This window comes from Penicillium vulpinum (assembly GCF_028829585.1).
Source record: "Penicillium vulpinum strain IBT 29486 chromosome Unknown utg000003l_segment0_segment0, whole genome shotgun sequence".
NCBI lineage: Eukaryota > Fungi > Ascomycota > Eurotiomycetes > Eurotiales > Aspergillaceae > Penicillium > Penicillium vulpinum.
In genome coordinates this window covers 448064-475927 of record NW_026643243.1, presented here as the reverse complement: position 1 = coordinate 475927, position 27864 = coordinate 448064, and the positions used below count along the sequence as shown (strand labels likewise).

The 27864-nt window shown below is 46.3% G+C and overlaps 12 protein-coding genes across 12 annotated transcripts; 7 read left to right on the top strand and 5 right to left on the bottom strand.

The window, feature by feature from the left end:
• Nucleotides 1-862: 862 nt before the first annotated feature.
• N7479_005285 (uncharacterized protein) lies at nucleotides 863-2662 on the top strand (the record flags this gene model as incomplete). Its single annotated transcript, XM_057252982.1, has 5 exons — nucleotides 863-1048; nucleotides 1100-1244; nucleotides 1322-1499; nucleotides 1556-1992; nucleotides 2049-2662. The coding sequence occupies 5 exons, from the start codon at nucleotides 863-865 to the stop codon at nucleotides 2660-2662; spliced, it is 1560 nt and encodes a 519-aa protein (XP_057106844.1).
• Nucleotides 2663-3759: 1097 nt separating this feature from the next.
• N7479_005284 (uncharacterized protein) lies at nucleotides 3760-4197 on the bottom strand (the record flags this gene model as incomplete). Its single annotated transcript, XM_057252981.1, has 1 exon — nucleotides 3760-4197. The coding sequence occupies one exon, from the start codon at nucleotides 4195-4197 to the stop codon at nucleotides 3760-3762; it is 438 nt and encodes a 145-aa protein (XP_057106843.1).
• Nucleotides 4198-5275: 1078 nt separating this feature from the next.
• N7479_005283 (GPI anchored serine-threonine rich family protein) lies at nucleotides 5276-6067 on the bottom strand (the record flags this gene model as incomplete). The annotated part of the gene is made up of 1 exon (XM_057252980.1): nucleotides 5276-6067. One exon carries the CDS (start codon nucleotides 6065-6067, stop codon nucleotides 5276-5278), a length of 792 nt encoding a protein of 263 aa, XP_057106842.1.
• Nucleotides 6068-9794: 3727 nt separating this feature from the next.
• On the top strand, nucleotides 9795-10049 carry N7479_005282 (uncharacterized protein; the record flags this gene model as incomplete). Its single annotated transcript, XM_057252979.1, has 1 exon — nucleotides 9795-10049. One exon carries the CDS (start codon nucleotides 9795-9797, stop codon nucleotides 10047-10049), a length of 255 nt encoding a protein of 84 aa, XP_057106841.1.
• A 1178-nt stretch (nucleotides 10050-11227) lies between these two features.
• Nucleotides 11228-12553, top strand: N7479_005281 (FAD-dependent oxidoreductase; the record flags this gene model as incomplete). Its single annotated transcript, XM_057252978.1, has 3 exons — nucleotides 11228-11623; nucleotides 11690-12260; nucleotides 12315-12553. The coding sequence occupies 3 exons, from the start codon at nucleotides 11228-11230 to the stop codon at nucleotides 12551-12553; spliced, it is 1206 nt and encodes a 401-aa protein (XP_057106840.1).
• Nucleotides 12554-12939: 386 nt separating this feature from the next.
• N7479_005280 (uncharacterized protein) lies at nucleotides 12940-14202 on the bottom strand (the record flags this gene model as incomplete). The annotated part of the gene is made up of 1 exon (XM_057252977.1): nucleotides 12940-14202. The coding sequence occupies one exon, from the start codon at nucleotides 14200-14202 to the stop codon at nucleotides 12940-12942; it is 1263 nt and encodes a 420-aa protein (XP_057106839.1).
• A 556-nt stretch (nucleotides 14203-14758) lies between these two features.
• N7479_005279 (PQ-loop repeat-containing protein) lies at nucleotides 14759-15876 on the top strand (the record flags this gene model as incomplete). The annotated part of the gene is made up of 4 exons (XM_057252976.1): nucleotides 14759-14802; nucleotides 14871-14990; nucleotides 15053-15268; nucleotides 15324-15876. The coding sequence occupies 4 exons, from the start codon at nucleotides 14759-14761 to the stop codon at nucleotides 15874-15876; spliced, it is 933 nt and encodes a 310-aa protein (XP_057106838.1).
• A 276-nt stretch (nucleotides 15877-16152) lies between these two features.
• On the top strand, nucleotides 16153-17351 carry N7479_005278 (uncharacterized protein; the record flags this gene model as incomplete). The annotated part of the gene is made up of 3 exons (XM_057252975.1): nucleotides 16153-16192; nucleotides 16347-16689; nucleotides 16754-17351. The coding sequence occupies 3 exons, from the start codon at nucleotides 16153-16155 to the stop codon at nucleotides 17349-17351; spliced, it is 981 nt and encodes a 326-aa protein (XP_057106837.1).
• A 3166-nt stretch (nucleotides 17352-20517) lies between these two features.
• N7479_005277 (uncharacterized protein) lies at nucleotides 20518-21616 on the top strand (the record flags this gene model as incomplete). Its single annotated transcript, XM_057252974.1, has 4 exons — nucleotides 20518-20743; nucleotides 20795-20905; nucleotides 20956-21047; nucleotides 21104-21616. 4 exons carry the CDS (start codon nucleotides 20518-20520, stop codon nucleotides 21614-21616), a joined length of 942 nt encoding a protein of 313 aa, XP_057106836.1.
• Nucleotides 21617-22103: 487 nt separating this feature from the next.
• On the bottom strand, nucleotides 22104-24604 carry N7479_005276 (uncharacterized protein; the record flags this gene model as incomplete). Its single annotated transcript, XM_057252973.1, has 3 exons — nucleotides 22104-23227; nucleotides 23285-23696; nucleotides 23780-24604. 3 exons carry the CDS (start codon nucleotides 24602-24604, stop codon nucleotides 22104-22106), a joined length of 2361 nt encoding a protein of 786 aa, XP_057106835.1.
• Nucleotides 24605-24637: 33 nt separating this feature from the next.
• Nucleotides 24638-25529, bottom strand: N7479_005275 (flavin-containing monooxygenase; the record flags this gene model as incomplete). Its single annotated transcript, XM_057252972.1, has 2 exons — nucleotides 24638-25094; nucleotides 25150-25529. 2 exons carry the CDS (start codon nucleotides 25527-25529, stop codon nucleotides 24638-24640), a joined length of 837 nt encoding a protein of 278 aa, XP_057106834.1.
• Nucleotides 25530-26493: 964 nt separating this feature from the next.
• Nucleotides 26494-26844, top strand: N7479_005274 (uncharacterized protein; the record flags this gene model as incomplete). The annotated part of the gene is made up of 2 exons (XM_057252971.1): nucleotides 26494-26767; nucleotides 26819-26844. The coding sequence occupies 2 exons, from the start codon at nucleotides 26494-26496 to the stop codon at nucleotides 26842-26844; spliced, it is 300 nt and encodes a 99-aa protein (XP_057106833.1).
• Between the last annotated feature and the right edge of the window lie 1020 nt (nucleotides 26845-27864).

Below are 27864 nucleotides of genomic sequence, written 5' to 3'. Positions count from 1 at the left end.
ACGGTCAACCGCCGCCGAGTTGTCGTACAAGAGGAGGCTTTTGATCTTCCTAGATGCCCTTTCAAGTGGTTTAGTCGAGCCAGTTTGCCGAGCCATTAGTCTAAGCCACGTGCGAATTTAAGATCTCAATTATACTGCGGCTTGTGCAAGACTAAATTCCCCACTAACGAAATTTGGAAATGCCACCGGCTGGCTGTTGATCTTTGTGATTGCGGCTTGAGAGATGCCTCTTGAGGAGACCAGATACTCAGTGTAACGTCTCGTGTTAGCGTATGTTCTCCAGGCATAAAAATCCGATGGATATTGGAATGTATCCTTTCGGACTAGACATGTGAAATAGCAGTTTTCCGTATATCAAAATGAGATCGGAACAGATAGTACCGGAAAATGACCCGGAGAATGGTTCGGATAAAGAATCGGAGAAAGGTCCATCACAGTTCTGTTGGAGAAAGGATACATCCCGCATGTCTAGTCGTGGTGGTTGTCTGTGCTTTCCCTAGTAGGTCGGGCTCTGACTGGATGTCTATCAACAAGCTCAACTTGGCAGAGACCACTATTGGTCACCCCAATAGATCGCTCAGCCTAATTCTGGAAATCACTTGATCATCTTCAATGGCCAAGCTTCCCCGCATGTCTTGGCTATTGGAGCATAGACGGCCAAGACTGGGGTAAACAATGAAACCATTCCGCTATTCTAGTATTTAGATAACCGATATGACGTACCTCGCTATATAGCCTACCTGGCTTCCTTTCAGTTGATGTGCTTGTACTTATCTTCTGAGACCCTAAATCTACAGGAATTCCCTCCAGCTTGGTTTATTTGAAGTATCCGAAGGCCGTATACTACTCAAAACCCGCAGATATGAACCGTGGCTCTATCGGTAAAGATGATGTCGAGATCGTTGATCAAGCTTCTCATATTGAGCACATCCCCAAACCTTCCCTCGTCACTCAGATTGGAGACTTTCGTGTCGTCGGTTTGACTCCCGACGACGCAGATTTCTATAACAACTATCCGGAAGAGAAACGAAAAAAGGTCTTCCACAAGGTGAGCATACTTGACACCCCTATGCACTTATATTGAGCTTTGTTCATCTAGGTCGATATGCGTTTAATCCCCATGCTCGCAGTTCTGTACCTGATGTGCCACATCGATCGTGCGAATATCGGTAATGCCAAAATCGAAGGCATGGTCCAAGATCTCAATATGACTGGGCTACAGTATAATACTGTCCTTTCTATATGTGAGTTCGCTTCCAGCAGCCTGCACTCAGCCAGCCTAGTGTCTTGTGAGATGTATTGATGTTCGTGCTATATATAGTCTTCATTCCCTACGTCCTACTCGAAGTTCCTAGTAACATCTTACTCAAAAAGTTCAAGCGCCCTTCGATGTATCTCGGCCTTCTTGTCTTGAGTTGGGGTATTGTCATGACATGCACAGGGTTGGTTAAAAACTTTGCTGGTCTAATGGCCACTCGAGTTCTACTTGGTGCTTTTGAGTCAGTGATACTGATCAACCACTTTCTGCTTTTTGTGCTAAAACTTTGCTTTATAGGGCTGGATTCTTCCCTGGTGCTATTTACCTTTGCTCCTACTGGTACATGCCTAGGGAATTGGCGCTTCGCATCTCATACTTTTACTGTGCTAGTGCACTCTCCGGTGCTTTCTCTGGTCTGCTGGCCGCCGCCATTGCCAAGATGGACGGCATTGGTGGTCTTGAGGGGTGGCGGTGGATCTTCATTCTGGAAGGCCTTGCTAGTGTGGCACTAGGTATTTCCTGTTTCTTTCTCCTCATCGACACCCCAGCTTTATCCAAACGCTGGTTATCTCCTGACGAAATTCGTTATTTGGAGCTTTCAATGTTCATCAAGCAAGGAGGAACTAGTACGGGGGAGGCAGGCTTCAAGTGGAGAGACCTCAAGGTGGTCCTCCTTAACTGGAGAATATACGTGCAAGGGTACCTTTTGTTTTGCCAGTCGGCCTTGTCTTATGGTATCAGACCTTCAAACTCCGTACAACACACTGGACTAACTTCAATTCTCCCTAAGGTACCAAGTTCACCATGCCAACTATCACGAAAGCCATGGGCTTCAGCTCTACAAATGCCCAACTCACATCTGCTCCTCCCTATGTTGCCGGCGCGATATCTGCTATCATATTTGCACGGTTCTCTGATCGCTTCTATTGGCGAATGCCATTTGTCTGCATCCCCATGCTAATTGTTGTGGTGGCTTATTCGATCATAATGTCCCTGAATGGAGCCCTCGAGGAAAAGAAAGGAGTGGCCTACTTTGCAGTCGTCTTGTCTGTCATAGGTATCTACCCCATCCAGCCCGGAGCTGCATCATGGAATGCAAACAACATTGCTCCAGCGTCCCGACGAGCTATGGGGATCGCGCTCGTGAACTGTGTCGGAAATATTGGTGGTATACTGGGCAGCTTCATGTATATTGAGACGGAGAGTCCCAAGTACCCAACTGGATTTGGCCTTAGTCTGGCACTTGGTGGGGTTGGATTCTTTGTTGCTTTGTTCCTTGAATGGACTTACAAGATTGGTAATGCAAAGAAGGAAAGGCTTGCAGACGATGCCAGAGTTAACTACACTGAAGATCAGTTGTTCGATATGGGAGACAAGTCGCCGCTGTTCAAGTATGTTTTGTGAATACTTGGGCGAGAACCTTGTGAATTTACAATGATGATTTCCTTCCTGTTATGATATGTCTTATAAAAGGCTCCTATCCTCTTCCTTCTCGTGGAAATATACAGGCTAAGCCACCTGGACACATGCTGATCCATATCAGATGGAGGATTTTGTTTGTGTCGATTTCACTTTCCTCTTTCGGTTCCTTCCGTTTTGTTTCAGCTTTGCTATCCCCCACCTGATCTTTCCAAGTCTTCTGGTAAGCCATCCTCAGCTGGAGCACTTTATCCTTTCTCGTCGATATCACCTCGCTCAAAGATTCCCCTCAGAACCACATCTACCCAACCACCGCCACCATGACCAACGATACACCAGAGCCCCATCCGACTGAAGAAAATATCGAGGATACTTACTACGGGATGCATGGTCACTATTGGAAGTCAAACAGGGACGTGCCGCCAACCAAATGGATGTAAGCATCAATTTGAATCAGGCTTTTGAGTACGACTAACCGATTTTGTCAGTCAGGAGAACAAGAAGCTCTGCGCGTGTGATAACCATCAGGCAAGCCAATGGCCTATGGAGCATGCAACCATCGTGCGTATAAATGCCTAAATATTACATCGCAATCCGATGCTAATCCCCGTTGATCTTAGACAATTCCTCCCTGTGCTTACAAGTGTCCCTACTGCCCAAAATTCGATAATCTCGATACAACCGACCCTCAAGTGGTGAAGCTCCGTGCCCATATCAAACGTGACCATATGGTGAGACAATCATCCTCGGACAAATTGCGGCATACTGATAATCATTAGAAGAGAAAGCCGCATGAATTCCTTGGGCTCACTGTCACCCCGGGCAGAGTGACGAAGCCCCGCGCGCCGTGAGTTAGCCTTGTTCTATTCAAATATCTACTTCTAACCTCACTGATACTTCTAGTAAACCATGAGGGGGATCGGGTTCGGTGTGTTATGTTGCATGTTTCGCAACTTGGATTCTCAGCATGACATTTCCCATACTTAGAAGAGACTTTGAACGAAACCACAATTTCAATGAGAACAGGATTTACTTTTGCTTTTCCTCTCCTGCTATTCCTTTTGTTTTATCTCTCGGAAGTCCTAAACTTTTGATGCAGAAACATAAATCTCGTATATAATCTCATCCTCGGTTTCGTGGGCTTTCAACGAAACCTCCCCGTCGGCATTGACCTTCCATACCACCTCATTCAGTTGCTCTTCGCTGGTTCCCTCCTCATACCAGTTGGACATATCATTTTCCTGATCAAAGAAATCCATGTACATGCTTCTGAAAAGGGCCAAAGCGGCATTGTTGGCCTCCTCAAGCGTGTCGAATGTTGATTGCCTTTCGGTGTCATCATCCTCGGCATCCATCTCCTCATCCTCAGAGTCTACCTCCTCAAATGCTTGCATATCCTCGTCGTCGTTCCTGTGGATGACATGGAAGACGTATTTGGCGTTGGAATCGAGTGAGGGACCGTGCTTGGCCGCTTTGACTCTGTCCAGCAAGTTTTGTGGGTAGTTTGGGATTTCGTGCATCTTTGTAGATTGCTGGGTGATTTGAGTGGTTTGAATTATTTTTGGCAGGTGAGTCTTTGGTGTACAATGGATGTAGTGTTTATAAGAAAATGGGTAAAAGGTGACATGTGAACGCGTTTTGAGCTCCGATTTGATCGAGATCCACTTTGTCACTGAGTCTGCCTACATACCTACTAGTACCCAGCTAGCTAACTCTAGTGTTTTTCCTCTGTGGGGCTTTCCTATGGATCTTGGCCGCTCTTATGAGCTCAGAGTCCGACTCGGTAAATCTCAGTCCGGGCTCAAGCTCAGGGTGGTCACGTGACAGTTTGTGAGGCCCACTGACCTCGGGAGTGTGTTTGATTACTCTATTGTGCACTCAGTTCACGCTAAGTCCATCCCAAAAGACCACTTGGCCCTCACAATGCACTTGAAAGATAAGGTAAGAAGTCTCCATGGTTATGAATGATGCTAGCAAAGCATACAATCATTACTACGAGGAACTCTTTTAATATAAATGTACATTCGACATATTATATGCATCGTTGCACACATCACGAAAGCAGGTCGCGGAACTGGATCTGGAGCTTACTAGGCTCGGACCCAATCACTAGATCTTTTCGTCTATTGTGCTTCTATCGATAAGTGGGTTCCTAGATGAGTTTGGTATTTCTCGTCTCTCTCAGGTCAACCGTCACCTATACGAGCAACTTGATGGCGAATGTTCTTTGATCGCTCTGCAACAAGTCCAGCTAACCCTATTGATCCAAGATCGGCGAGAGGGTGATCCACATATTGGGTGGAGCTGTGTGTATGCCGAACAACAAACAGTCTTCATGTTGATCATCATCATAGGGAGACCAGTGCAAACACGAAAATATCCCAGAACGCGTGAGCGTGCCTCCATGTTTGGCTAAATTACACCTAGCATCACCAAAAAAACAAAAAAACAACAGAAAAGAATTCGAGAAACAATCAAAAAGTACAAGGGGGAAATTGATCTCGATCTATCCTGAATAATTTCCTTCTCGTTCAATATTACATAAAATACATCAGCATAAAGAACTGGTCACCGGTTGCTCGGATAAAGAAACTTCCATCAAATTGTGCACACATTCGGGCAAGCCAGCACGGTCACAGTGTTAGTGAGAGTCAATGTGCGGATACGAGGGGAACCAGTGGCCTGGCTCGGTGCCGTAGTGACGACCGGCGAAGCATCAGATCCATTTGTATCGTTGGGCGCCGAAAGAGTCGGAGTCGGGGCCGGAACCTTGTCCAAGGTTACAGGGTGGGAATAGTCTGAGCACCAACCTATAGTCTTAGGCACGATTCCAGGCTTTGTATATCCAGAGGTCAAGGTGCTGGCAGTGCTGGGTGATGGAGAAGGATGGACGTGGGAATGATGATGAGCGTGGGATGGATGATGGAAAGGACGGGAGCTGGGAGTAGAGCTCACCGTAACATAAACGGTAGACGCCGCAGCGTTGGGGCAGGTGGAAGTAGTCGGCAAAGGAGTGTCCACGCAGGCGGTGCTGTCGTCGGCACTGTGGACGGTGAACTTATCACCCTGCCCGTAGATGATGTAAACGTTGGTGCCGTTGATACCGCTGATTTGGTAACCAAAGTCAGGGGTGGTATCGCAGGGGATTTGGACAGAGTAAGACAGATCTGACGTGGGGACGTCGATCGCCAGCGGAACATAAGATGGAGGCCAGGAGACAAAGTTCCAGAGATAAAGACTGAAATTGGTAGGATCGGTATCAACGCTAGTCCACTCGACGTTGACGGTGGACCCGGCTGCGTAGGTCGTGTTCGTAGCGGGGCTAGTGATTTCAATAGCAGCGACAAGCGAAGCGAGCGAGACGATCAGCGGGATCACGGAGCGCATCATCTTTATCATTTTCTTTTGCTCAATCGAAAAGTTTTAAGGAGTGACTGATGATGCAAAGAAAGTGATTTAAAACAAAAATATACAAAAGAATGACTAGAAGTTGGAAGAGTTTGTCAGTTCAAAGGTGGAAATAGGGGCTCACGAGAATATAAATACTCGATTGCGGAGAACTGCGGAGAGTTGCTCTACAGCCCCATTGGGAATGAACCAATGATCGGAAACTAAATGGTCTTAGAGTGGACTAAGGTGGACTCAAGTGATTCTTGCTGTAAGCCTATTTTCATAATTTATATATACTTTGTACATATAAATCTTTGCTTCGGATATTCGTGATTAGTGTTCGAGACAATTTGCATCTTGGATGCCCGGCTTTGCTTTTGGCCACAACACTCGCTGTACATCGAGGAATTCAGTCCGATACCAGATAGCAGACAATCACCGATTGAAATTATCCTCAGCCATTAAAACGCCACGGGGTCAAAACGCCCACGGTTCGCTTAACAGCTCGCAAACTGTGAACGTGCCCCTATTCCCCCTACCAGGCAACATGATCCTGAATTTCAAATTAGCCACATGGGCACCAGTCCGGTGACTGTAAAGTATATCACGGAGCTCATCCCTTTTCGCAGGCGAGATGTGTGGTTGCGCGGTTAAGTGGAAGGAGAGAGGAACGGAAAAGACCGAGATGCCAAGATACTAATTTCCTTTTACTACTACGTCAATTTACTTACTCTTATTGACAGAAAATGTGAGGCAAAGCAAGGTATGGTAAGATAAATCAATTTATGTACCTCTAACTAATAAAACATCATAAAATCCGCGTTTTACCAATTTGTGCGGACATTGCTAACTAATTCAAAATACAGGCCCCGGGGGCTTTTTGTAGGTATGCCGAGGTCCCTATCCATGCACCCCGATTTTTTACCTAGGTAGTTACTAACCGGCCGTTTCTCTAGGCTATAAGCTTTCAGAAACCCGGTAAGGTCCGAGGCAAAAGCTGCGTCGATACGAGTTACCTCGCCGCTGGTATTGTACCTAAATATCTGGAATAGTCCGTTTTGGTTAAGGAACCACGAGTTCGGCGCGATCTTGTCTATGTCGATACTCGAGAGAGCTTTTAGGATACAGATATTAGATGCTCGGGATCGAACCTCGTGGAATATCACAGTTCCGTCTTAGAGTATATCGTGGCGATAGAGGAGCCCGGCTCCTAGCTTCTTATATATACTATGCCGGACAAATATATCCGCGATCGTAATTAAGGTCGCCTTGTCCACCTCCTTTTCCTGTTCTTCGAAGGTCCGGATTGCATTGAAGGAGAGGGTATCTAAGAAGGCATTCTCGACTGCAACTGCTATTATATTGGAAGTCTCACTATTTTATTATTGGTGTTAGCTGCCACGATAGCGGCAAATCCAGGTGTGCTTGGGTGATATTGAGCAGAACATTAGATACCTTCTCGTAATGTGGAGCCGTGAAGCCGACAACAAGCGGGGATGATCAGTATGCTCTCGATGAAATTTGCAATGGGCAACTAGCCTGGGATGGGAGAGAATGGAACAAAGCGAATTGGAAGGAATGTCCGTCTTTATATGAAAAACGACCGATAGAGACTTGCCATCAATCTGGTTCGAGTTGGGGCAGGCCAAATATCAAGTAAGTGGGGAACCCTGTCATCCTGGGCGAGATCAAGACAGAAGAGAACCGGAGCAAATCCGGATTTACAGCGAAAATAATCAAGTCCTGCGATGCTTTAGAAGATGAAGCATCAAAATGCCAAGTCATCAGCGCAAGAATTAAAACAGTACCATAACTGAGATCGGGTAATATATTTCCTACGTGGACGTGTAAGTCATTTTCGAGATAGGGTTCCTGGGATCTCCTGCGTTTCAGAGTGTTGCAGATATCTAGCAACATTTCAGTATCTTGGCTGAGGTTTTCCGAGGGCCACCGTTTCAAGGGTGATAGAGATGCAATTCTCAAGGAGAGCATTGCCCCCAAAGCAATTTTTGCAGGCCCATAGAGGATTTAGGTAGGAATCGAGGTGGGCCTCTGATGTGAGCATACCATCGTCACTAGGGAGAGGGGCGGGTACTCACCATAGCTAGATCTTTGGTAATGACCAGGCGCAGTTGATGGCCACCTTGGACAGTAGAAATATGTCCCTTTATAGCCTCCTGGGTTGATAAAGAAGCACCAGCTTAAGCTCAAAACCTTTCCATTGATGCTGTTACCATATACTCATCTGTATAATTTGAATCTGTTTGACAAATTGGCCCCATAGAGTGCTTGTCTTCTATCTCGCTTCGATTGCTTCTACCAAACTGTATGCAGGCATTTTGGGGACCCAAAATCGAGAAGAAAATAGACGAGGACCTAAAGCAAACGATCCCAAATACTGCCAACCTCTATAGATTGACTGAACCTGCGATATATAAGCCGGAAAATACCAAATCTATATCTAGCCTTAAAAGGCCGCTACCAGTTTGCAATCCAAAGCAAACAGAGAAGGGAGAAGCGTCGCAAATTAGTCTAATTAGAGACTGTTATAGTGAGTTTTTCCTCTATAACGCGAAACTTTTGATAATACCTTCTCACTCTGCAACCTTTCAGAAAATAGATCTGAAACGGACTATATACAATCAGACGGTAACACAGATAGCAATATCATTATACTCCCTTATATGCCTCCAAACGTTCGACTTGTCAACGGCAGGATTATTGATAGGGAGCGAGATACACCGATTTCTAAATAGTCAATCACACAATAGGAAGAAGATCATCGTTGAACGTGGTGCTTAGTCTTAGTTAGTTTACTAAGCTTCTAGTATATTATCTTCTGATTTCACTTTATTCTTAGGCGTTTTAATTTTGAATAGCTTCTTGATATCTAAGCCTCTGATATCAGCTATTGACTAAGGCGATTTCCCCCGGCACTTTTGTAGCATAATATACCACTATAATATGTTAATAACTCAGGGATGCTCTTCTAGATGATATATCATGATGGACATCGTGAAGTGGTCCGCTGTGAATAGTGGGTATATAGGAGACTAGAATGTGCGGGATAGTTCCGGCTTTACATGAAAAAAGGAAGTAGTGAATTCCAATTTTGTTAGAAAAACTAGCTGATGATTTTGTACGAGAGATGGACCAGTCAAGTTTTAGGGTTAATGGTGCCTAATATCATATATCTATTAGACTGTGGGTTAGAAGAGACATAAGTGGCAATATATAAGTGGCATAACCTCCTTCTATTTCTAAAATATTTTTTTCCCTATACTCAGCTATATCGACTGCAATAAGCAACATTAGTCCCCCTTTGGGTTACCAGTCCATCCCTGAGCGGATCGATAGGGCCACTGTCAATATTCCTCTCGACAGTCTGAAAGAACTTCACCCCAGCATTCAACGCTTCACAGCTATAGCTCTCAAATTTTCCTACCACCCCGGTAGCCTATCCGAGCCAAGAGTTTTATTGATCGAGCAAAACGGCAAAAATAGCTTATATAGTAATACCTAGGAGCCAGGAGGAGGAACTCCAGACAAAGAGGACCTGGCTATCATCCATTCTGCGGCCCGAGAAAGCGGGGAGGAGACGCAAATCTGACCTGAAAGATTTGCTAAAGATGCTATCACGTGTTCTTTCTATCACGAAGATAGAAGAACCGGCGATATAGTCCTTATACGCACGCTCGGATTCATCATAATCGACAACGAAAAGACAATGGCGCAACGAGTCTGGTCCAGCGAGATACACCAGCCGGTCGGCCAAAGCTCCGTCGAAATCAGTGATGAGTATCTCGAGCATTGCTGGTTCACTGAGGACGAAGTTCGCAGCGCTGCTCTATACGTGAAAGGCACTCCACCGAGTCCTTTCGCTATGCTTCTGGCCAAAAAGGACATGGTTTTACTTGCCTTTGAGTTGTTCAGACAATCCCAACGCCATAATGTGCCACCTTCATTTGATATAGTGCGCTAGGACGAGGCGACAATATAAGCGGAACGGGGCAAAATGAATGAGTTCCTTAGGCGCCCTAATGATGCTACATGGAAAAAGTTTGGTATTATTTTTGGATTTTGATCTTTGTCCGGAGCATTAAAACGGTAATCTACCGCTAGCAATTGATTGGTCAGACTACGGGCGACTAAGTATGCCACCCGGGACTTAATTATTACTGGTTAATATTGCCAGGCAGTATTTTAGTTCACCCAAAAGTCGAATACCCCCAGGGCTGAATTCTGTCTTATTTTAGACTGATATAAATCAAAATACTCAATTATATATATAATAGAGGGCTAAACTAATACCGAACGCTTACTGGTACAAAGCAATAGGTTAAACGAGTGTGTATTTTAGAATAAGTACTCCGTATTGGGCTTAACTATAACGTATTCCCGGGCGAGCTACGTAGTCCGGAATATATAATAGTAAATACAATAAATTACAACTTGATATCTTTATAACCATGATTTTATTTTATTGATTGTGAGCCAATAGGCCACGATATCAAATTGTAATTTATTATATTTACTATCTAGGTAAGACGGCTATCTGAAATAGCAATATGTACTGTATGATATCACGAACCCACTACTGAGTACGCTACACCAAGAGTATTGTATTTGCCAAACGTGAGGGGATATTAGGGCCTCGAGTTGCAGGATGATACGTGGTCTAAAGCTATTGGGCATGCTAGTGCGTTAGTTGCAGTGAAGAGCCGTTTCGGAGGCACAAAATGGGTATATAGACGCAACCCTCCCACTTGGGCACTTGGGTTGTCGCTTGGTAAGCGGCATTGAGACCCAGTCGGGCCTCCGAGAGATTTGATGACGCCAGGGCCCAGTGTCTGCAAATATCCCAATTAGGAAAACGTGCAGGAAGATCTATGCTCGAGGTGGGTCGGTCCACCAGCCAGTATATATGCTAAAACATCGCCTAGCTTGTTCAACAGTTTCATATTTTCATTCTAGGTGGTCCGATGATGCCGCGTCTCTATTTAGTAGGACAAAAAATGGCGCACAGTTGAAGAAAAGCACATATAAAGCCCACCACAGCACCCGACAAAAACCTACAATTCACTATCCTTCAGATAGCTGCCGAGACACCATGGCTTTCAATACTGCAACAAAAGAACCCAACGGGGGTATCCTCATCGTATGCTACCAATCAAACAAGATCAACTGGAATCGCGTTCTGACAAAGTGTATATCGGAGCAGGCATTGCTGGTTTGACGCTGGCCCAGGCCCTGCGTCGTCACGGAGTTCCTTGTACGGTTTTTGAGCGCGACGAGTCCGCGGAAGTGCGCAACCAGGGATGGGGCGTTTCTATTCACTCAACCCTGACTACCTGGGAAGCTCATATCCTGCCGGAGATCTATGATGGCGTTTGTGAGGCCCAGGTAAATCCTGCTATCGGTCGTAATGAAGTCCGCGGTGTTCCGTGGATTAACGGTGCGACCGGAAATGTTGAGCAGTCTGTGCCCAAGAGCAAGAGACTTAGGCTGAGACGGGATGGAATCCGGAAGGCTCTTATGGAGGGTCTGGATATCAAGGTTGGTCAATATTTCCTCTTGTTGTGTTTATCTTCAACTATTACATACAGCTAACTTGCACTATAGTGGGGCAAACGTCTAGTCAACATTGTGAAGGTCGACGGAGGTGTCCGAGCTGAGTTTACAGACGGCTCGAATGTTGTAGGAGATGCCCTGGTGGGTGCAGATGGCCCCACCTCGATTGTTCGCAAGTTCCTTGCGCCAACAACCCACGAGCTACATCGCCTTCCCATCAATGCTGTTGGCTGTGCCCTGGCTATGAGTGAGGAACAAGTCAACTACTTCAAAGACCACGTCGATCCACTCTATTTCATGGGTACGCACCCAGAAACAAATACTTTTGTCTTCTGGTCTTTGTTGGACACTCCAACAGTCCCCGGACAACCCTACCGTGCCCAAGTGTACGTCTCATGGATTGCATCCGATGCGGATGAGGAGCTGTTGAAGCAGCCCTTGCTTGATGTGTTCAAACAGAAAGGCAGACCATTCTTCCCTCGTATGCGGGATATGGTAGAGGCACTGCCCGAGGACACCGTCATTACCAAGGTCAACTTGGTTGACTGGCCCTCCGTTGAGTGGGACAACTGGGACGGTACCTGTACTTTGATCGGTGATGCGGCCCATTGTATGGTGATCTGTAAGTTTATTGTCTATTCGTTTGTGAGGACACGGATCGAACTAACTTGAGCAGATCGCGGCGAGGGAGTCAATCATGCCATTGTGGACGCCTGTCAGCTCGCGGATACTATCAAGTTGGCTGCTGATGGCCACATGTCTATCAGTGATGCTGTCAGGGCTTATGAGAAGCAGATGCGCCCTCGTGCTAGAAAGGCTGTTGAGACTAGCAGACAGGCTGGACACGATGGTCATTGCTACGCTAAGGTTGACAAAGAGGGGAGCTTTGCCCTTCTGGGTGAGAAGCCAGTCTAATGGACTTCAATACTCAGGCATGTGTCGCAATTTCGAAAGTATCTTTGCAGAGTTGACTGCCCGAATTTCTGTCATTACATAGCGCCCAAAAATATATATATATATATACATTTTTCATTCTCGTCTCCCCATGATATCCAGTAGCTTTGCACGGAGTAAGGATATCTCGTTATTTAGTCCTCTATACAGGGAGACAGCTACTTTATATACCACATCACCTAGTATACTTGTACTAAAGGCAGTGAAAAGGTATTTATGAGCAAAGTGGTTCTTCAAAACTAACTAGCAAGTAACCTCCACATTATGCCCAGCCATGTTAGCAAATAGCCTCACCAATACCCCCAAAAGACGAACCTAGCCATGTAGTTAGAGCTGCTGTTTGATAACTACCAATCCGTTTCTGTCATCATTGAATTATTGTCCTCGTGACTAACCAGGCTGAATGACTCTTTGTTACTACCGCCAAGCCCCCATGTTGACTCACAGGCTTGTTTGTATCTCGGTTCTTCGATCAAGTCATGGGTGTCGATCAGGTCATACGGTTTATCGAAGTTGCCTTCTACCAATCCCCAGATCGAAGCTTGGCAGATCCGATGATAGTACGGATCCTCCTCCACAGGGCACTCATTGTCAGTGAACTCGGCTTCATCCTCGGGGATACCATCGTCTTGGTTTATGTAGCGTTCGTATTCGACAACTCCGCCCTCAGGAAACTCATATCGGATCGTACGGTCCTTCATTAGTTCTTGAGAATGGATTCGTTGAAGTTCGAGGTTCTTCAGTTGGAGATCCTTCAGTTCGAAGTTCTTCTTAGATGTACCATCCTGCGAGACCGCGTATCGTATCGAGAGATATCTCTTTTCATCTTCAGAAAGCTCAAATCCCCGAGCCTTCTGACAGCAACCACATTCAATAGTGCAGTGCCCAACTGCGAGCTTACGATGGGAGCCAAGTTTGCGATCAACGCAACATCCACAATCACGGCCACAGCAACCTCCTCTCCCCGCACAGTCCTCCCGAAGAACGCGATGCAAATACCATCTAGGATGGCTGCGCCAGTACTCAAAACCTCGCTCTAAAGCTCCATTAGAGAAGGAATTCCGGATAATCCACCACTCCCGTTCAGTTAGAATATATTCCTTCTGCCCGTCAATGATCTCTTGTTGGAATCTCGCTGGATCTTGCTCAAGTTGTTCCATCAGGCATTGTTCCCGCTGAGCGAGCTCTCGCAACCGGGTCTCTGTGTCGAGTAAATCGGCTAAGCGATCATCTTTCTCGTTGAGGTCCTGTTCGTAGACGTACCGTTCATATCGAAATCGCTGGAGGGCATTCATGTCATCATCACATTTAAGTTGGCTCTCTTTTGTGCCTGCCATAGCACGTCTGACCTTCTTGGATATCGTCAGCCTGATTATATCGGGTCCATTGGTCTCGAATTCGGTTTCAATCTCTTCCAGCTTGTCTATCCTTTCCTTAAGTTTATATTCATCCTGTTTAATTCTAAACCTCTGCTTTTCAAGCTCGGTTTTGTCGCACTCGACTTGGAGCTGATGCTTTTCGAGGTCAAGCTCCAATTTACGCTTTTGAAGCTGAAGTTCACGATTTTTGAGCTCAATTTTCTTCGCAGCTTGGTCGCTGAGGCTGCTCATTTTGGATATTTGAGAGACTAACACTTGGGGAAATCAGATGGCAAGGGCACGAACTTGGATTGTTTCGGAGAGTGGTAGGAGAATGTCATGGTATCATGTTATTTGAAAGTTGTCGACGATTCATCGTGAAGTCAGGTAACTACATATGTCTAGGTATCTACATAGTTTCATATAGTCATCCCTTTTAGCATATCTCATTATGAGCCACCTATGTTGTATACAATTTACTTTAGGGGTCCAAGATAGGCAAATTACCTCGTGCATTTAATAATAGCCCTCTACTTTGATTGGCTCCAATTCCGCCAAGTCGCCCCCATCAGCCGCCCGGTTTAGGTGGGGATTGACATGCTGACATAATTCAGGGCATCCGGCCCGAACGCGGCAAAAAACGCAGTCCTGTTGGAAGTGTACCTTTTTACTCTCTTTGGTTTGAAAGACACCTATTCTTGATTGTCCACAGCTTTTCCTTTGTTGCCTGGGTCTACTTACCAGAACGCGAATTCTCCCGCAATCGTGTCGATTATAGCGACCGCGGATATACCCCTCAATTACCGTCATGTCTCTTTTCCAGATCGCCTTTGACTATGCCGCACCTTTCTTGTACGTGGGCGCGACCGAGCTCCTAAATCGACCCGCACGTTTCCAGTGCTAACCAAGCTCGCACACAGCCTTATAAGCTCCCCTATCACGTCCTATGCCGACCAGATCGTCAGCATTCATCGCACCAGAAGCTCCGCGGGCTTCTCCTTGGACATCCCTTTGATTATGCTGGTTTCATCGATCCTGAAGTATGATCCCATTCAACGGCGCGTTGAACTTTGAGCCCGCAGTCCAATGTTGACATGACTAGGGTTTTCTATTGGTTTGGCGAATACTACTCAGGCACTTTATTGACACAAGCAATTGTCATGATCGTGGTGCAGGTCGCGCTGCTCAAGGTTGCACTCGATAATCGCCCCTCAACCGGTGGGAGAAATGGAATCGAGCACACACCCTTCAGCGGTGGTAACTCAGATGGTTCATCCTCAAGACCTTATGAGTTTTGGCAATGGAAGACTACCAAGCCGTAAGTTCCGGCACCTCCACCTATAGCGATTAAAGCTAATTACCGCTTCCCAAAGATACTGGATGTGTTTAGCTTACTTCGTGGGAATGTTGACCGTCATCCACCTGACCCCCATTGCTCAATCGGAATACTATATCGGCCTCCTTGGCTACATCGGACTCGCCACAGAAGCTACCCTCCCTCTCCCTCAAATCGTCGCCAACCACCGATCCGGATCGTGCAAGGGCTTCCGAGTCTCCGTTGTTGCGGCATGGATTCTTGGTGATGCCATGAAGATGAGCTACTTTTTCAACAGCACCGAGACCATCCCATGGGCGTTCAAGCTATGTGGCATCTTCCAGTGCGTGTGCGACTGCTACCTGGGCTTGCAGTTCTATATCTTCACTCGAAACCTCTCTAAAACTCCGTCTCACTCCCACTCAAACTCGGTCTCCGCCGCGCTCTCCAACCCACACTCTCACTCACACACACACTCCAACTCACTTTCCCACCCTCTCCCTACTCCTCTCTCCACTCCTCATTCCCGTTCCATCTCCCAGCCCGCAGGCGAGCTGAAGGAGCAAGACGCCCGTTGGGGTCATCATGAGAAGGATATCCGCATGAACTGAAAACCTAGGCTTGATGAAACCTGGGACTAGACTCGATTATTTTGTAGATAAATAGCATTGGCGAACAGCATTATAGATCTGTAAGTTGAATGAGATAATGTCAATATTATGGTGTTTTATCAAAAAAAGTTCTTCGGTTCTTCTCCGATTGCGCGCGTTGGTGAGGGGCTTGCCCCGCCTTGGAATGCTTCGACATCTGCGCCAGCATATTTCCCACGGAACCCCAGACTTTCGCTGTTTGTTCTTCGCATCAATAACACAACTGGGACATTCACAATGACTGACCTGCCCACAATCCGCATTGGCTACGTGCCCGGTACGTCGGCTTGCCCCTCCCAGAGCTTCGACCCCAGCAGCAAGACAATACTGTCATGCCCAAACTACTTGCTTTGCCGCAACAAAGACTGCTTATCATCCCTACTTTCTATCAGATAAAATATAGCTAACGATAAGCTTCTACCGCCTTCTAGAGCACTACCTAACCCCGCTTCATCTCGCCCTCCGTTCCCCAGCTATTTCATCCCTCCCATTTAAACTCGCCCTAACTCCCTTCCCATCGGGAACGGGTCATATGATCACATCCCTCCGCGGCAATGAAATCGATCTCGCCATCGGTTTGACCGAGGGGTGGGTTGCCGGCTTGGCCGGAAAGCAGCAAGCAAGCCAGAGCTCCGCAGATGGAGCATACAAGGTTGTCGGCCACTGGGTGGACAACCCTCTGCGCTGGGCTATTGTCACAGGCCGCAATCGCCACGAGATCAACGGAGTGTCTGATTTGAAAGATAAGAGGGTTGGAGTCAGCCGGCTGGGAAGGTAAGCTATTGACATGGAATCATGGCGAGCACAGTAGCTTCAGAACTAACACGTCGGCCTCCAGCGGATCTCATATTATGTCTTTCGTCCTTGCCCAGCAGCAAGGCTGGAAAGCTGACTCTTTGACCACTGTCCCTCTGGGACCCTTTGGACCCTTGCGGGATGGTGTCTCCGGTCTTGACGAATCAAAGCCTGATCAGGCTGCTAACCCATCCGCCGAGTTCTTCATGTGGGAGGAATTTACCACCAAGCCATACTTCCATCCCACATCCGAGAAGCCGAACCCACCGCTTAAGAAGATTGGCGAGATTTTCACGCCCTGGCCTTCATGGATGATTGTCGCTTCCACGGCGCTGTTCCCTAACCCCGAGCAAGACCAGCGATTGGAGAGTCTTTTCCAGGCCTTTGACCAGGGAATCAAGGACTTCGAAGCTAATACTACGCAGGTTGTGAAACTTTTGGGGACTGGTGAGCTCGGTTGCAATTATATTGAGGAGGATGCAACGGAGTGGCTTAAGGATGTCAAGTTCACCAATGCCACCCGCGGCGTTGATGATAAAATTATTGGGAGTGTTGTCGATGTGCTTAAGGTGGCTGGTGTTATTGACTCTGCTATGAGCAATGACGAAGCTATCCAACGAGTCATCGGAATCAAGAGGTAGCTTACCACTTGAACATGGAGAAGTCACATATAAACCATGTTCGCAATACCCTCCAGAAGTGGATTCTGAAGATGCCATATTGATGAGTACAATGTTATGCTCTTAGATAGGATGTTCAATATATCACCTCGGCGCTTTATATATGGGGAAGGAAACGCAACAAAAATCCTCCTTCTACAAACTTAAGAGATCGTCAAAACTGTTGGTGTGTTAGAATATTTATTTGGACCTCGAGCGATACACATACACCCGGCTAAGCCCTCTCTATTACTGATGAAATGTGGAAAATTCGTTTTGTAGGAGTTGTGCCTCTTACAGGTATTCTTCAATTTTGGTACGAGATATAGTATTGGGGGCGCAAAAATAAACATAAATAAGGGCATTGCGATATGATCTTTAATTCAGGAGAGACAATGTACTCTGAGCTAGTATTTGAGTCCCAGTTTTGACTTGCTAGGATTCCCCCTCCCCCGGACAGGACATGCATGTCATGATATTAAGTGCTGCTATCGGCCAGACTAAGCGAGCTCGGGGATGCGACAGAAGTCGCAGAATTGTAATTAAGAAAGGGAGTTGATGAGGCTCACTCTGCAATAATTTTCAGGCATGTACTCAGACATCCCTCCTGTGGTCTAGACGATGTTAGATGTGCCAAAACACGTCAGTTATGCACGACTGTGAAATACCTTCCTTCCCGCGGCCTGTGCGTGCCTCGTGGTCCAATGAGTTCCCTGGCGCCGAAAGGATCACACAACCGCAAGCTTCATGGAGGTTGAGTCCGACCAGATCTGACTCTCTGAGGGCTGGATGTTAAACGCCGCATGAGAAAAAAAATCTTTCTGCGGGTGTTTGTGGAGTCCAATGAAGATCGTGGTTCGGCCATAGTGTGTTAACTGACTGTTGAAAGCTATGATCTAGTAGTATAGGCAGTCTGCGTGCATGTGTAAAGCCATCCGAACTGGCGCCACGACTAGCTTTGGCGATACCACGGGCAATCACAGCATCATTTTGATGTTGTGGGTTGCAGAAACTCGTTCAGGGGTTGGGACGCGTAATTGAATGTGGACCGACTACATGGAACAAATCCCCATCGATCGATCCGCTATGTTGGTGGAGGTTTAAGGTATGAAGATTCAGACCGAGCTCTCAGTAATTGAATATGACATCAATGTAATCTCAAATCTTGGCAATTGATGTGAATGTATGAGATTCTTGGGACATTTTGCCCTTTGACTCGGGAATTTTCAGCCCCTGTTCCTCGACTGCCTCCAGTGAAGCATCCATATCATTCTTTGCGTGGAATTTCTTGTTTCGAAGCCAGATAGCAGTTAAATTGTTTTAAATGGCACTTGCGATCGATTTTTGTATGCGATAATTCGCTTTGCCCCTCCTCTTTTGGGGCTTGCATGTATAACGGCAGAGTATGATCGTAGACCAGGTGTTTTCAATGCCATGCATTGGCTCGACACCTTTGAGAAAACCGACATCGGGGCAGGTATCGATCTCCAGGAAGCGAAAGACCTCGTCATCGGCTGTTACGCCATAGACAGTATAATCCGGCTCGTGGCTAGTTAACCCAACTGAACTGTGGAACTAAAAAGGCAGAAGAAAATCCCAAGATCCCAGAAGGTACCGATGGAAAAGTAGAGAATTGAGTGGTCGCATTCCGGACGTTTGGCAGGCTATAGTAATGGGTCAGCTTTTGTTTTCAAGATTTTCAGAAATGAGAACGAAGCAAGGGAATCTTACCTCTTTTGACACGCCAACCAAAACATCTTCCCATTCCTTTATCCAATTCAAACCATTGCTAGCACGAATATGCCAATCATCGGCACCATGAGTTGGATTGTCACACCAAGAGTATCCTGAATATCTGTCACCTAGCTTCCCACATAAGCTTGGTCGCCTAGACGGACATCAAAAGGCAGATCATGAAGGGCAGGAAATAAATGGACGATTAATAGAAGGAAGTCAAAGAGACAGGAGATGTAGAGAAAGTTCTGTGAGGCCCATGTTGAACAGGAAGATGGTTGTTGGAAGTGGGAAAATAATATTGGACCCTTTGAAAAGTATGAGACTGTCAGTCAGGTCTACATAGGGCAGGTACTGACAGGTGCATTTATGGCCAATACTGGCGCTCGCCAGCGCGTTATTGGGATGAACAGGCAAGTATCTTACAGCTTCAAAATGGAGAAGGAGACACCATTTCAACAATATTTATACTGGCAAAACCCTAGATTCCGAAAATATTGCATTAAAATTCGCAATGTTATACCTTAGATGTTTAGGGACCTATCAGGCACTGAGTATGGAAGCCATCCTCCATCTACCTTTTCTGCACAAGAGGAGACAACTCCCGAATCTTCCCCGCAAGAGAATCACGGGCGCGGACTGAAGACCTTGGGCGACTGTTGTAGCAATCGCTCGTTCAGCTTTGGCACTTGTATCATTCAATTCTCGCATATAGGTCTCTTCAAATATCTGTCTTCGCGATTGTGATGAGCATTTCTAGCCGCTACTGACATACAATGGAGGCCAACCCCCGACCCTTGTTGACACAGGATGTAGGTATCTGATAGAACCCACTCGGCTCTATTTTCCACCTTGGGGGTAAGTCAACATACGTGGACCCAACCATTATCATTATCGTTCCCTTTCCAATTGTTATTGCATATAGTTTGTGCACTTCTATTTATTGTCTAAGGCGTGGGAATAATGTCATGGATTGATGTTGAAATGAGATAATCTCTCAGAGCCTTGTCAACACAAATATCATAAAGAACATAAAGAACATAATACATAGGTAGGATCGTGGCGGAAACAGCGCCCAGATCTTTCGCGTCGCTGCTGATCAATACCGAGAGTGTCGCTAGAGGCATCCGAAGAATATTCGAATTGGACAATTCTCCCCCGCAGTACAGGACCAATGCACTCATGCATCCGCGCTTGATTGGAGCATGGTCACCGGGGCTGCATTTTCGGTCACTCTTGTTCCGAAGCAGCCAATGAGGAATTTTCGGCACAAAGCGCCCAGTGTGATATGAGGGCATACTGCTAACTTCATTTCTCGGAATTACAGCAGCCGAGATTTCTACAAAGGTATATAGGGAGAAGATGGGACGCCACTACCCCAAGAGCTATAAACGCCAAGAAAATAGGACGAACAATGTCACGCTCAGTGGAACATGAACGCCGTAACGACTTCTACCGGAATGTGTTCGGTGATGGAGATGAAGCTCGGGCAGTAGCACCACCGACTGCCAAAGTGCTTGATGATTGCTGCACAGCTCTCAAGATCCAACACCAGATTGAGGATATTCCTGAATCTGATGGGGCCAAGCTTCATTGGCTTGGTGACCGCTCTGCCGCAAATATTATTCTCTACTTTCATGGTATCTCAAATGAGGAATGTCGATGAGTCGATCTAATCTTACTCTGTTCAGGTGGTGGCTATGGTTTGCCCGCGCTCGAAAGCCACGTGAAATTTATGGACCAATGTGTCAAACACCTTTCGTCCACCGAACAAGAGACCGTTGTGGGATTTCTAGAATATAGTGAGTAATATACCACTATTTCCACGGGCTGGACTGATGCCCGGCTCTAGCTTTAACCAAAGGAAGCCGATTCCCTGTTCAGCTATTGCAAGCCACCAAGGCTTTGCAGCTAGTGTTGAACAAAGGCTTCTTACCGAGTCGTGTATGCACCCAGTTCCTCATCCACTAGTTGAGCCCACTAACTCTTGTACCGTGCAGATTGTCGTCGCCGGAGACTCAGCAGGAGCAAATCTTGCTCTCAGCCTCATGTCTCATATCCTGCACCCCCTCGATGGAATACCGGTTGTAAAATTCGAAGGAGCCCTTAAGGGCCTACTCCTTATCTCACCTTGGGTCTGCTTTAACGGAGATAATGCTTCATATGAGGAAAACAAAGATCGGGACATTGTTAACCCGACAGTCATGAAGTCAATGGCGGATGACTTTGTCGATCCGGCGCAGAAGACAGAATACTCTGAGCCCATTATAGCTAGCTCTTCATGGTGGCGTGGGATGCCCGTCGAGTCGATCTTGAATGTATTCGGCGCCTACGAGCTCTTTCGAGATCACATAGCCACATTTGGCCGGACTCTCGAAGAGGCAGAACTAAGGGTCGAAAATGTGGCATGTCCCCTACATGTGCACATAGATTGCATTCTTGATGCCCAAACTGGGATGCAGCCGGGAATTATGGGAATCACTACATGGAAGTGGCTAGAGGGGCTTAGCTAAACTCGACCCGCGTGATCATCGTCGGGTTTCCTTCTTCAAAACAGGGAACTGGATTGACATGGAGCATCGATTTCACTAGACCTTTTGTCTAGCAAGTCCGGTCGTGCAAGTTGGGAAATTGTAAGAGATCTATAGTACTGATGAATATTATTGAGATGATAACCTTTAAATTGCTGTACCGACAATAGAATTTCAATTTGAACACGACGATGACCAAAAAAAAAGGGTTTCTGGGCAATTTTGATCAACAATGAAGTCATGGATTTGAGGTCTGTATAGATGGTAGGCTTGATTACATGCTCTATCTGCATCTGTCATGTTAGATCTAGCTAAAATCTTGCGCAGTATGAGGCAGACGATCGATCCCGTCAATGTTACATTCCTTCAACCCGTCATTCTTCCAGAATTGAAAAGCAACAGATTGCAAAAGTGGGCCGCATAACCTGAGAGTTAGTCCCAGACAAGGAAATCTAGATAGTTATCAAAGTCAAACCACAGGACTCAAGGGCCACGGGAACGCGTCCGTGGTTGCACCTTGGTATTGTTCGATGCCAGTCATCAAATTCGGAGTGAATTCAAACGCAGAAGAGTTCATAAAATGATCATCGGATGCAAGGATAGGATTTTCGACATCGGAAGGATGCTGAGTTTGATCGGGAGCAAGCTCCGAACCAGCACTAGCTGACTGGTCGGTAACATTTTCTTCGTCGCCATTGTCCGATCTGAATAGACCAGCTAGATTCATTCCCCGTACGATTGAACACAGATTCTTCCCGAGGACAGCTGTCATTCGGTAGTGCTTCTCTGCTCCTGCTAATGTCTTCGACAGAATATCAAGCAAATTCTTGTCATTTTCAATTGCGCTCAAAGACTCCTGAGTCCGTAGCTGCTGAGCGTTGGAGATGTGCTGAATGAGAATAATGGCAGCAATATAGATATTATCCAATATCGTAGGAACGATCTGCTCGATGCCGTGAACTTGAATCAGGAGGTGCACCAGGCGCACAATGCGAACAGCGTTCTCATAGATCGCAGCATCAGAAGTTTCGGACGTGAAGCCCTTTAATGTCACCCTGTTCTTTTCGATAATATCAAAAGAGTTCATTGGGTGACGGCTCCGTGTTGGAAGGCGAAGGAGCAGCATCTTGAAGGCAGATATCTGGGTATGAAGGCCATAAGCTGAGGGGTGGAGCGGAGACATTTCCGAGCTGTGCCAGGCCAGATCATCCGGTAAGGTATCCAAGAGCCTATCAACACTAGTGTAGATCTGTGACAGTCGTTCGACCACAGGGTCATCAAGGGACACTGACAAGTTGAGGATATCCCCAGCTTCAGCCATCAAGATGCATAGGTCAACCCATGCATCCAGTATTAGTGCCGATGTGTCGCATTGCAGGTCTTCACTGTGGTTGGAATGAGCCAATATGACCGACGATACCGGAACGCTTCGTGGACGGCCCATAAACCATGCCCAGATCGTATCATAAAGAAATGCTGAGAGTAATAACCTCCGCCTACAGGCTGCCTCCCTGATGGTCAGGTGCCCCTGCGCTACCAGGACTGAACAATCTTCGTGGATACCAAGGTCAAAAAGCATCTGCAGCGCAATTCCTGGCATACATCAGCGTCGAGACTCGTGAATGCTCTGGGTTCAAAAGGGGTTCGTACCGCAATAGGTCCATCCTATCCGATGATAGCCATCTCCAGCCTCGAAGTTGCTCACCAGGAGAAGTTTTTGGATGGCGGCAATGCTGAGTGTTTCCACTTGGGTCAGGAGACCTTCTTTGGCGCGATTCACATATATTCTCCCAGCTTTACGGATAACACTTGAGGTACTGTTCCGCGAGCCACATGCGAGCATAGCGTCCTCAAGCGACGGAGAATAGTACTCCGAGGCTTGTCCGCCTACCTTCGAAGCCAGGAACTGTTCTTTGTCGACTATATTGCTCCAAAGTTCGTTTGACGTCCAGAATATATCCAAAATAGCTCTCCTCACGTGAAGGGAATCTGTCTCAAGTGACACATTGGCATCATCATCTGTGAGACTGTCGATCCCATCGGCAGACTCCGGTGTGAGAGACTAGCCTTGTCAGATGTGTCACCCTCGTTGTTGAGATACCCCGAGACACAGTTTTTCAAATATTCATTCCTAGATGCTCCCACTTTGGTGATCTGTTTGTCCCAAATGTCTTCCATATTCTGACCAGGCTCGATGGAACGGATTTGTCGCTTTCTGAACTCCTTTTGTAGATAGATCATGTGCTCGGTCATCTTGATCATCGTAGTTGTCCCATTTGCTGTAGTCCCTGCTTGAGTCCAACTGAGAAGCGACAGATTGGGAAATCCGCGAATCCAACAACCATGGACAAGGAGTGGACCGTCCTTGAACTTTTCGACAAGAGTCTGTCCATTACGGCCCTCAATGTTAATCTTGGAGTTACCCGCATCGTAGTTTCCACCCCATTCGTAACCTGTTGCATAGATGATACAGTCGACAGGATATTCCTTTCCTTGAACAATGATGCCACGTTCTGTGACTGCTTCGACACCTGCTCCCGCAGAGTCAATGAGCTCGACATTGGGTTTGTTGAAAGCCTCCAAGTACTCGTCATGGAAACAAGGCCGTTTACAGTAAAGGTTATACCACGGCTTCAATGCTTCAGCTGTCTTTTTGTCTTTGACAACGTTCTCAATCCGTAGGCGCAGAGATTCCATCTTCTTCATATCTTGAAGTTGAATTTTTAGGGCATGATCTTCAGATGACTCGTCCCCTGTCGCACCGCCGAAAAGCTCGGGCATTTCTCGCAGGGTCGATGTCCAACTATCAGAGACCATATCAACCGAAGTGGGACTACCGGTTGTGATCTTATTGAAATTTTCTTGGCGCTCCCGTTGCCATCCCTTCGGTAGCTGTTCGAACCAATCCATGTCCGTAGGTCCGTTTCCCCTGAAATCTACGGTCGACGGAGTCCTCTGAGCCACATACATTTTCTGTGCCCAATTGGCTACTTGTGGAACGAGCTAAATGGCCGTTGCTCCTGTGCCAATAATAACAACAGTCTTGTCAGCAAGCTTGTCCAGTGTCGGGTTTTCAAAACTTCCGCCAGTGTAGTCGTAATCCCACCGGCAAGAATGAAAGCTCTTTCCCTGGAATTTCTCAATCCCTGGCACTCCTGGGAATTTGGGTGCATGAAAAGGACCCGAGGCCGAAATGGTCCACCGGGCTCTAATATTATCACCACGGTTTGTGTCGATCTTCCAGTGGGCGTCTTCCTCGACCCAAGACATCTTAGACACTATCGTCTGGAAAAGGATGCGGTCCTTCAGACCAAATTTCTCGGCGATTCTGTCTGCATGCTGCCACAGCTCGAATCCCGAAGCGTACTTTCGACTGGGCTTCGAGCCGACGTCCTCCAACAGAGGCATGTATATGTAGGATTCAATGTCGCATTGGAGTCCGGGGTAACGGTTCCAGTACCTGTATCTCCATGGTTAATTTCTTTCACGCATGATAAGGTGGAGAGATTGTTTACCATGTCCCTCCAACCCCGCTTCCTTTCTCGATGATGCAGATGCTAGTGAGGCCATTCTCAATCAGACGAGCAGCAACCTGAAGGCCAGTATATCCTGCACCGACGATGACTACGTCAAAAATTGCGTCGACAGGTAGTCGTTCAACAGGGAATTTTGCATACGGGTCTTCGTCGTAGTGAACGATGTTGACGTCTTTTGACCGAATGTATTGACCTAAACCGCCATTGTTGTCACGCTTAGCTTTTTCAGCCTCGTATTTCTTTCGTATCTCTTCTGGATCGAAGTCGATAGTCATGCCGTATTGAGATGTCGCTTCGTTGAGCTTTTCTTCTCGCGCATAGGACTGCTCATGAGAAACCACGTCTGGTGCAATTGCCATGGCGTTGGAGTGAAAATTGTTTGTTTTCTTTTGGAAATGTTCAGTTAGATCAATAGAAGAAATATTTCTTTCGCTCCAAAGACCACATGCACTGCCCATTTATATTTTGTTGCAAAGGGGTCTATCGGAAATCACGGATACAAAATGTCGACAAGACTCGGTATAAAGTGAGGATAACCATTACCATCACATACCGAATGAAGACTCTAACTGATCTATACTAACTGGAGCATTTCTCGGTACTTTTACCCCGCAAAACCACATTTTCGGGCCATCCCGCTTGTGGATCCTCCGGGTACCAATGTATATAAGTACAAATCGATTATTCGGGAACAAACCCCGTTGGTCCATCTGGATTTCGAGTCTTAGGGGGGTTTTTCGGGACTTTTGCTACCGAAAGATTAGGGTCCGTCTTTATTTACCTTGGAATCGCCCAGATCTAAGCCAGGAGGTACCCCTACTACTCCGGAGTATACTGTCCTATCCGGTAAAATTCAAAGGAGTCGATACTGCAGCATGTTGGGAGATATATATGTAGTTCTTCACTCAGCTTCATCTCGTCCTCCAAATGATGAATCGCAACCCTCTTTCCCACCCGCCGATGGGCCGGCTGCATAGAGAATTTTCTGACGAAAGCAAGTAACCCGTTTCTTATCTACTATTAGAAAGATTTCTGTGCCCTCATTACTTTTTTTATCATGAGAATAAATATATAACCATTGTGATAAAACTTTAATGAGAAATGGCAAGCGCGATACTCCTCGGGTCCTCGGCCGATGGCAGAAGTATTTATGAAGATATATTGGTCAGAGCTAAATTCTATCCATTCCACAAAGAAGACGACGAATCAACAGGAATTGTGCTATCAATCCTTCTGTTAAGAATACGAAATATAATTTTGGCTCACCTATAAATCTTCCATCAAGCTTCCTTCTGTTATGTTTTATTTCAGCTGAATGCTAAGATGGCAACTTACGCTAACTTACTCGATACCACAACAATTACCGGCAATGAACGAGAATTCCTCACATCGCTCCTTGCCCAGAGTGGAATCAACCATCAGGACCCCATCCTTGCTCCTGAGCGATCCGCGGGTTCTTCCACAATTGCAACCCGTCCACATACCAGTACCACTACACCGAGAAGGACGGCAGATAAAGGCACGCAATTGCCATGGAACATCAATGACTATGAAATACTGCTATTCAAGGCGCTATTCAACATTTCCGTTACAGGTGGTAAGTGGTCAGATGATTTATTCCAGCAGTATATACTAAGCATCTAGTCAGATGGTCCACGGCAATCCACTGGCTAAGTTGGGGTCTTATCCGGCCATCCCGGAGACTCCGAGAAGCATGATATCTCAAAGTTATTCAACATGATGGAAAGAAAAACAGCAGAGTGAGCAGGAAAGCGATGCTACAACATATATTCCATCACATGGTTGTAGAACAGTGGTTTTCACATGTCAGATCGTGACATTAAATGATTCCCTACCATATTTTCGTACGGCCCTTTGGTAGATGACTTGTATTCTTTTCCCCATTGAGCGTGAATGTGTTTGCGGACAAACGTCTTCTCTCTTGTAGAAACGAGCAAAAGGGGTGCATTTAAACCATTAATTCTGACTTCAGATCCCGAATGAATATCCCTCCATCTATATGTTGCCATCTTTATGTCGGAACATCAATCTCAACTCTTCGCTGCCACTTCAACGTTCCAATCTGCACGAATGGCCAAATATATTTTCGGTAAGAATTATCCGATGCATTCCTGGAAAGAATTTGTGTTAATATTTTCTCTTTGGAATTACCTAGATGTTTATATTATCCTCGTCATTTTTGCAGTAAGTGTTTGGCGATCGAAATAAATGTTGGGAATGTCTTCATCGACGCTAACCCAATTGGGTAAACCCCGTGCAACCGCACTTAAAGGTCTATATGTGATACCAGAGGGAACTACATTCTGCATAAGGGGAAATAGAGTCTGATTTGTGATATATAGGTTAAATAATATTGGATAGGGCGAATACTGAGTATTTATGTACTGATCAATAATAGGGAGGTAATGCCATTTGGTTTGCTGATATATATTTAGGAGCATCAGCCATTTTTGTCTTCTATATAATGTCACTCAACATTCGAAATTAGTTCAAATGCTTTTTTATGGTTCTTGGAATTTTAAAATGACTTCGTTGTCCTACAGAAATAGCACGCTGAAGAATTAATGCCCAAATTGTGAACAGTTCGTCTTTTATGGGCCAGTAGAATATACTCCGACCAACCGAATGGTGTGCGATCACCACCCAGATGACAAAGGACATGGCTCCTGATTT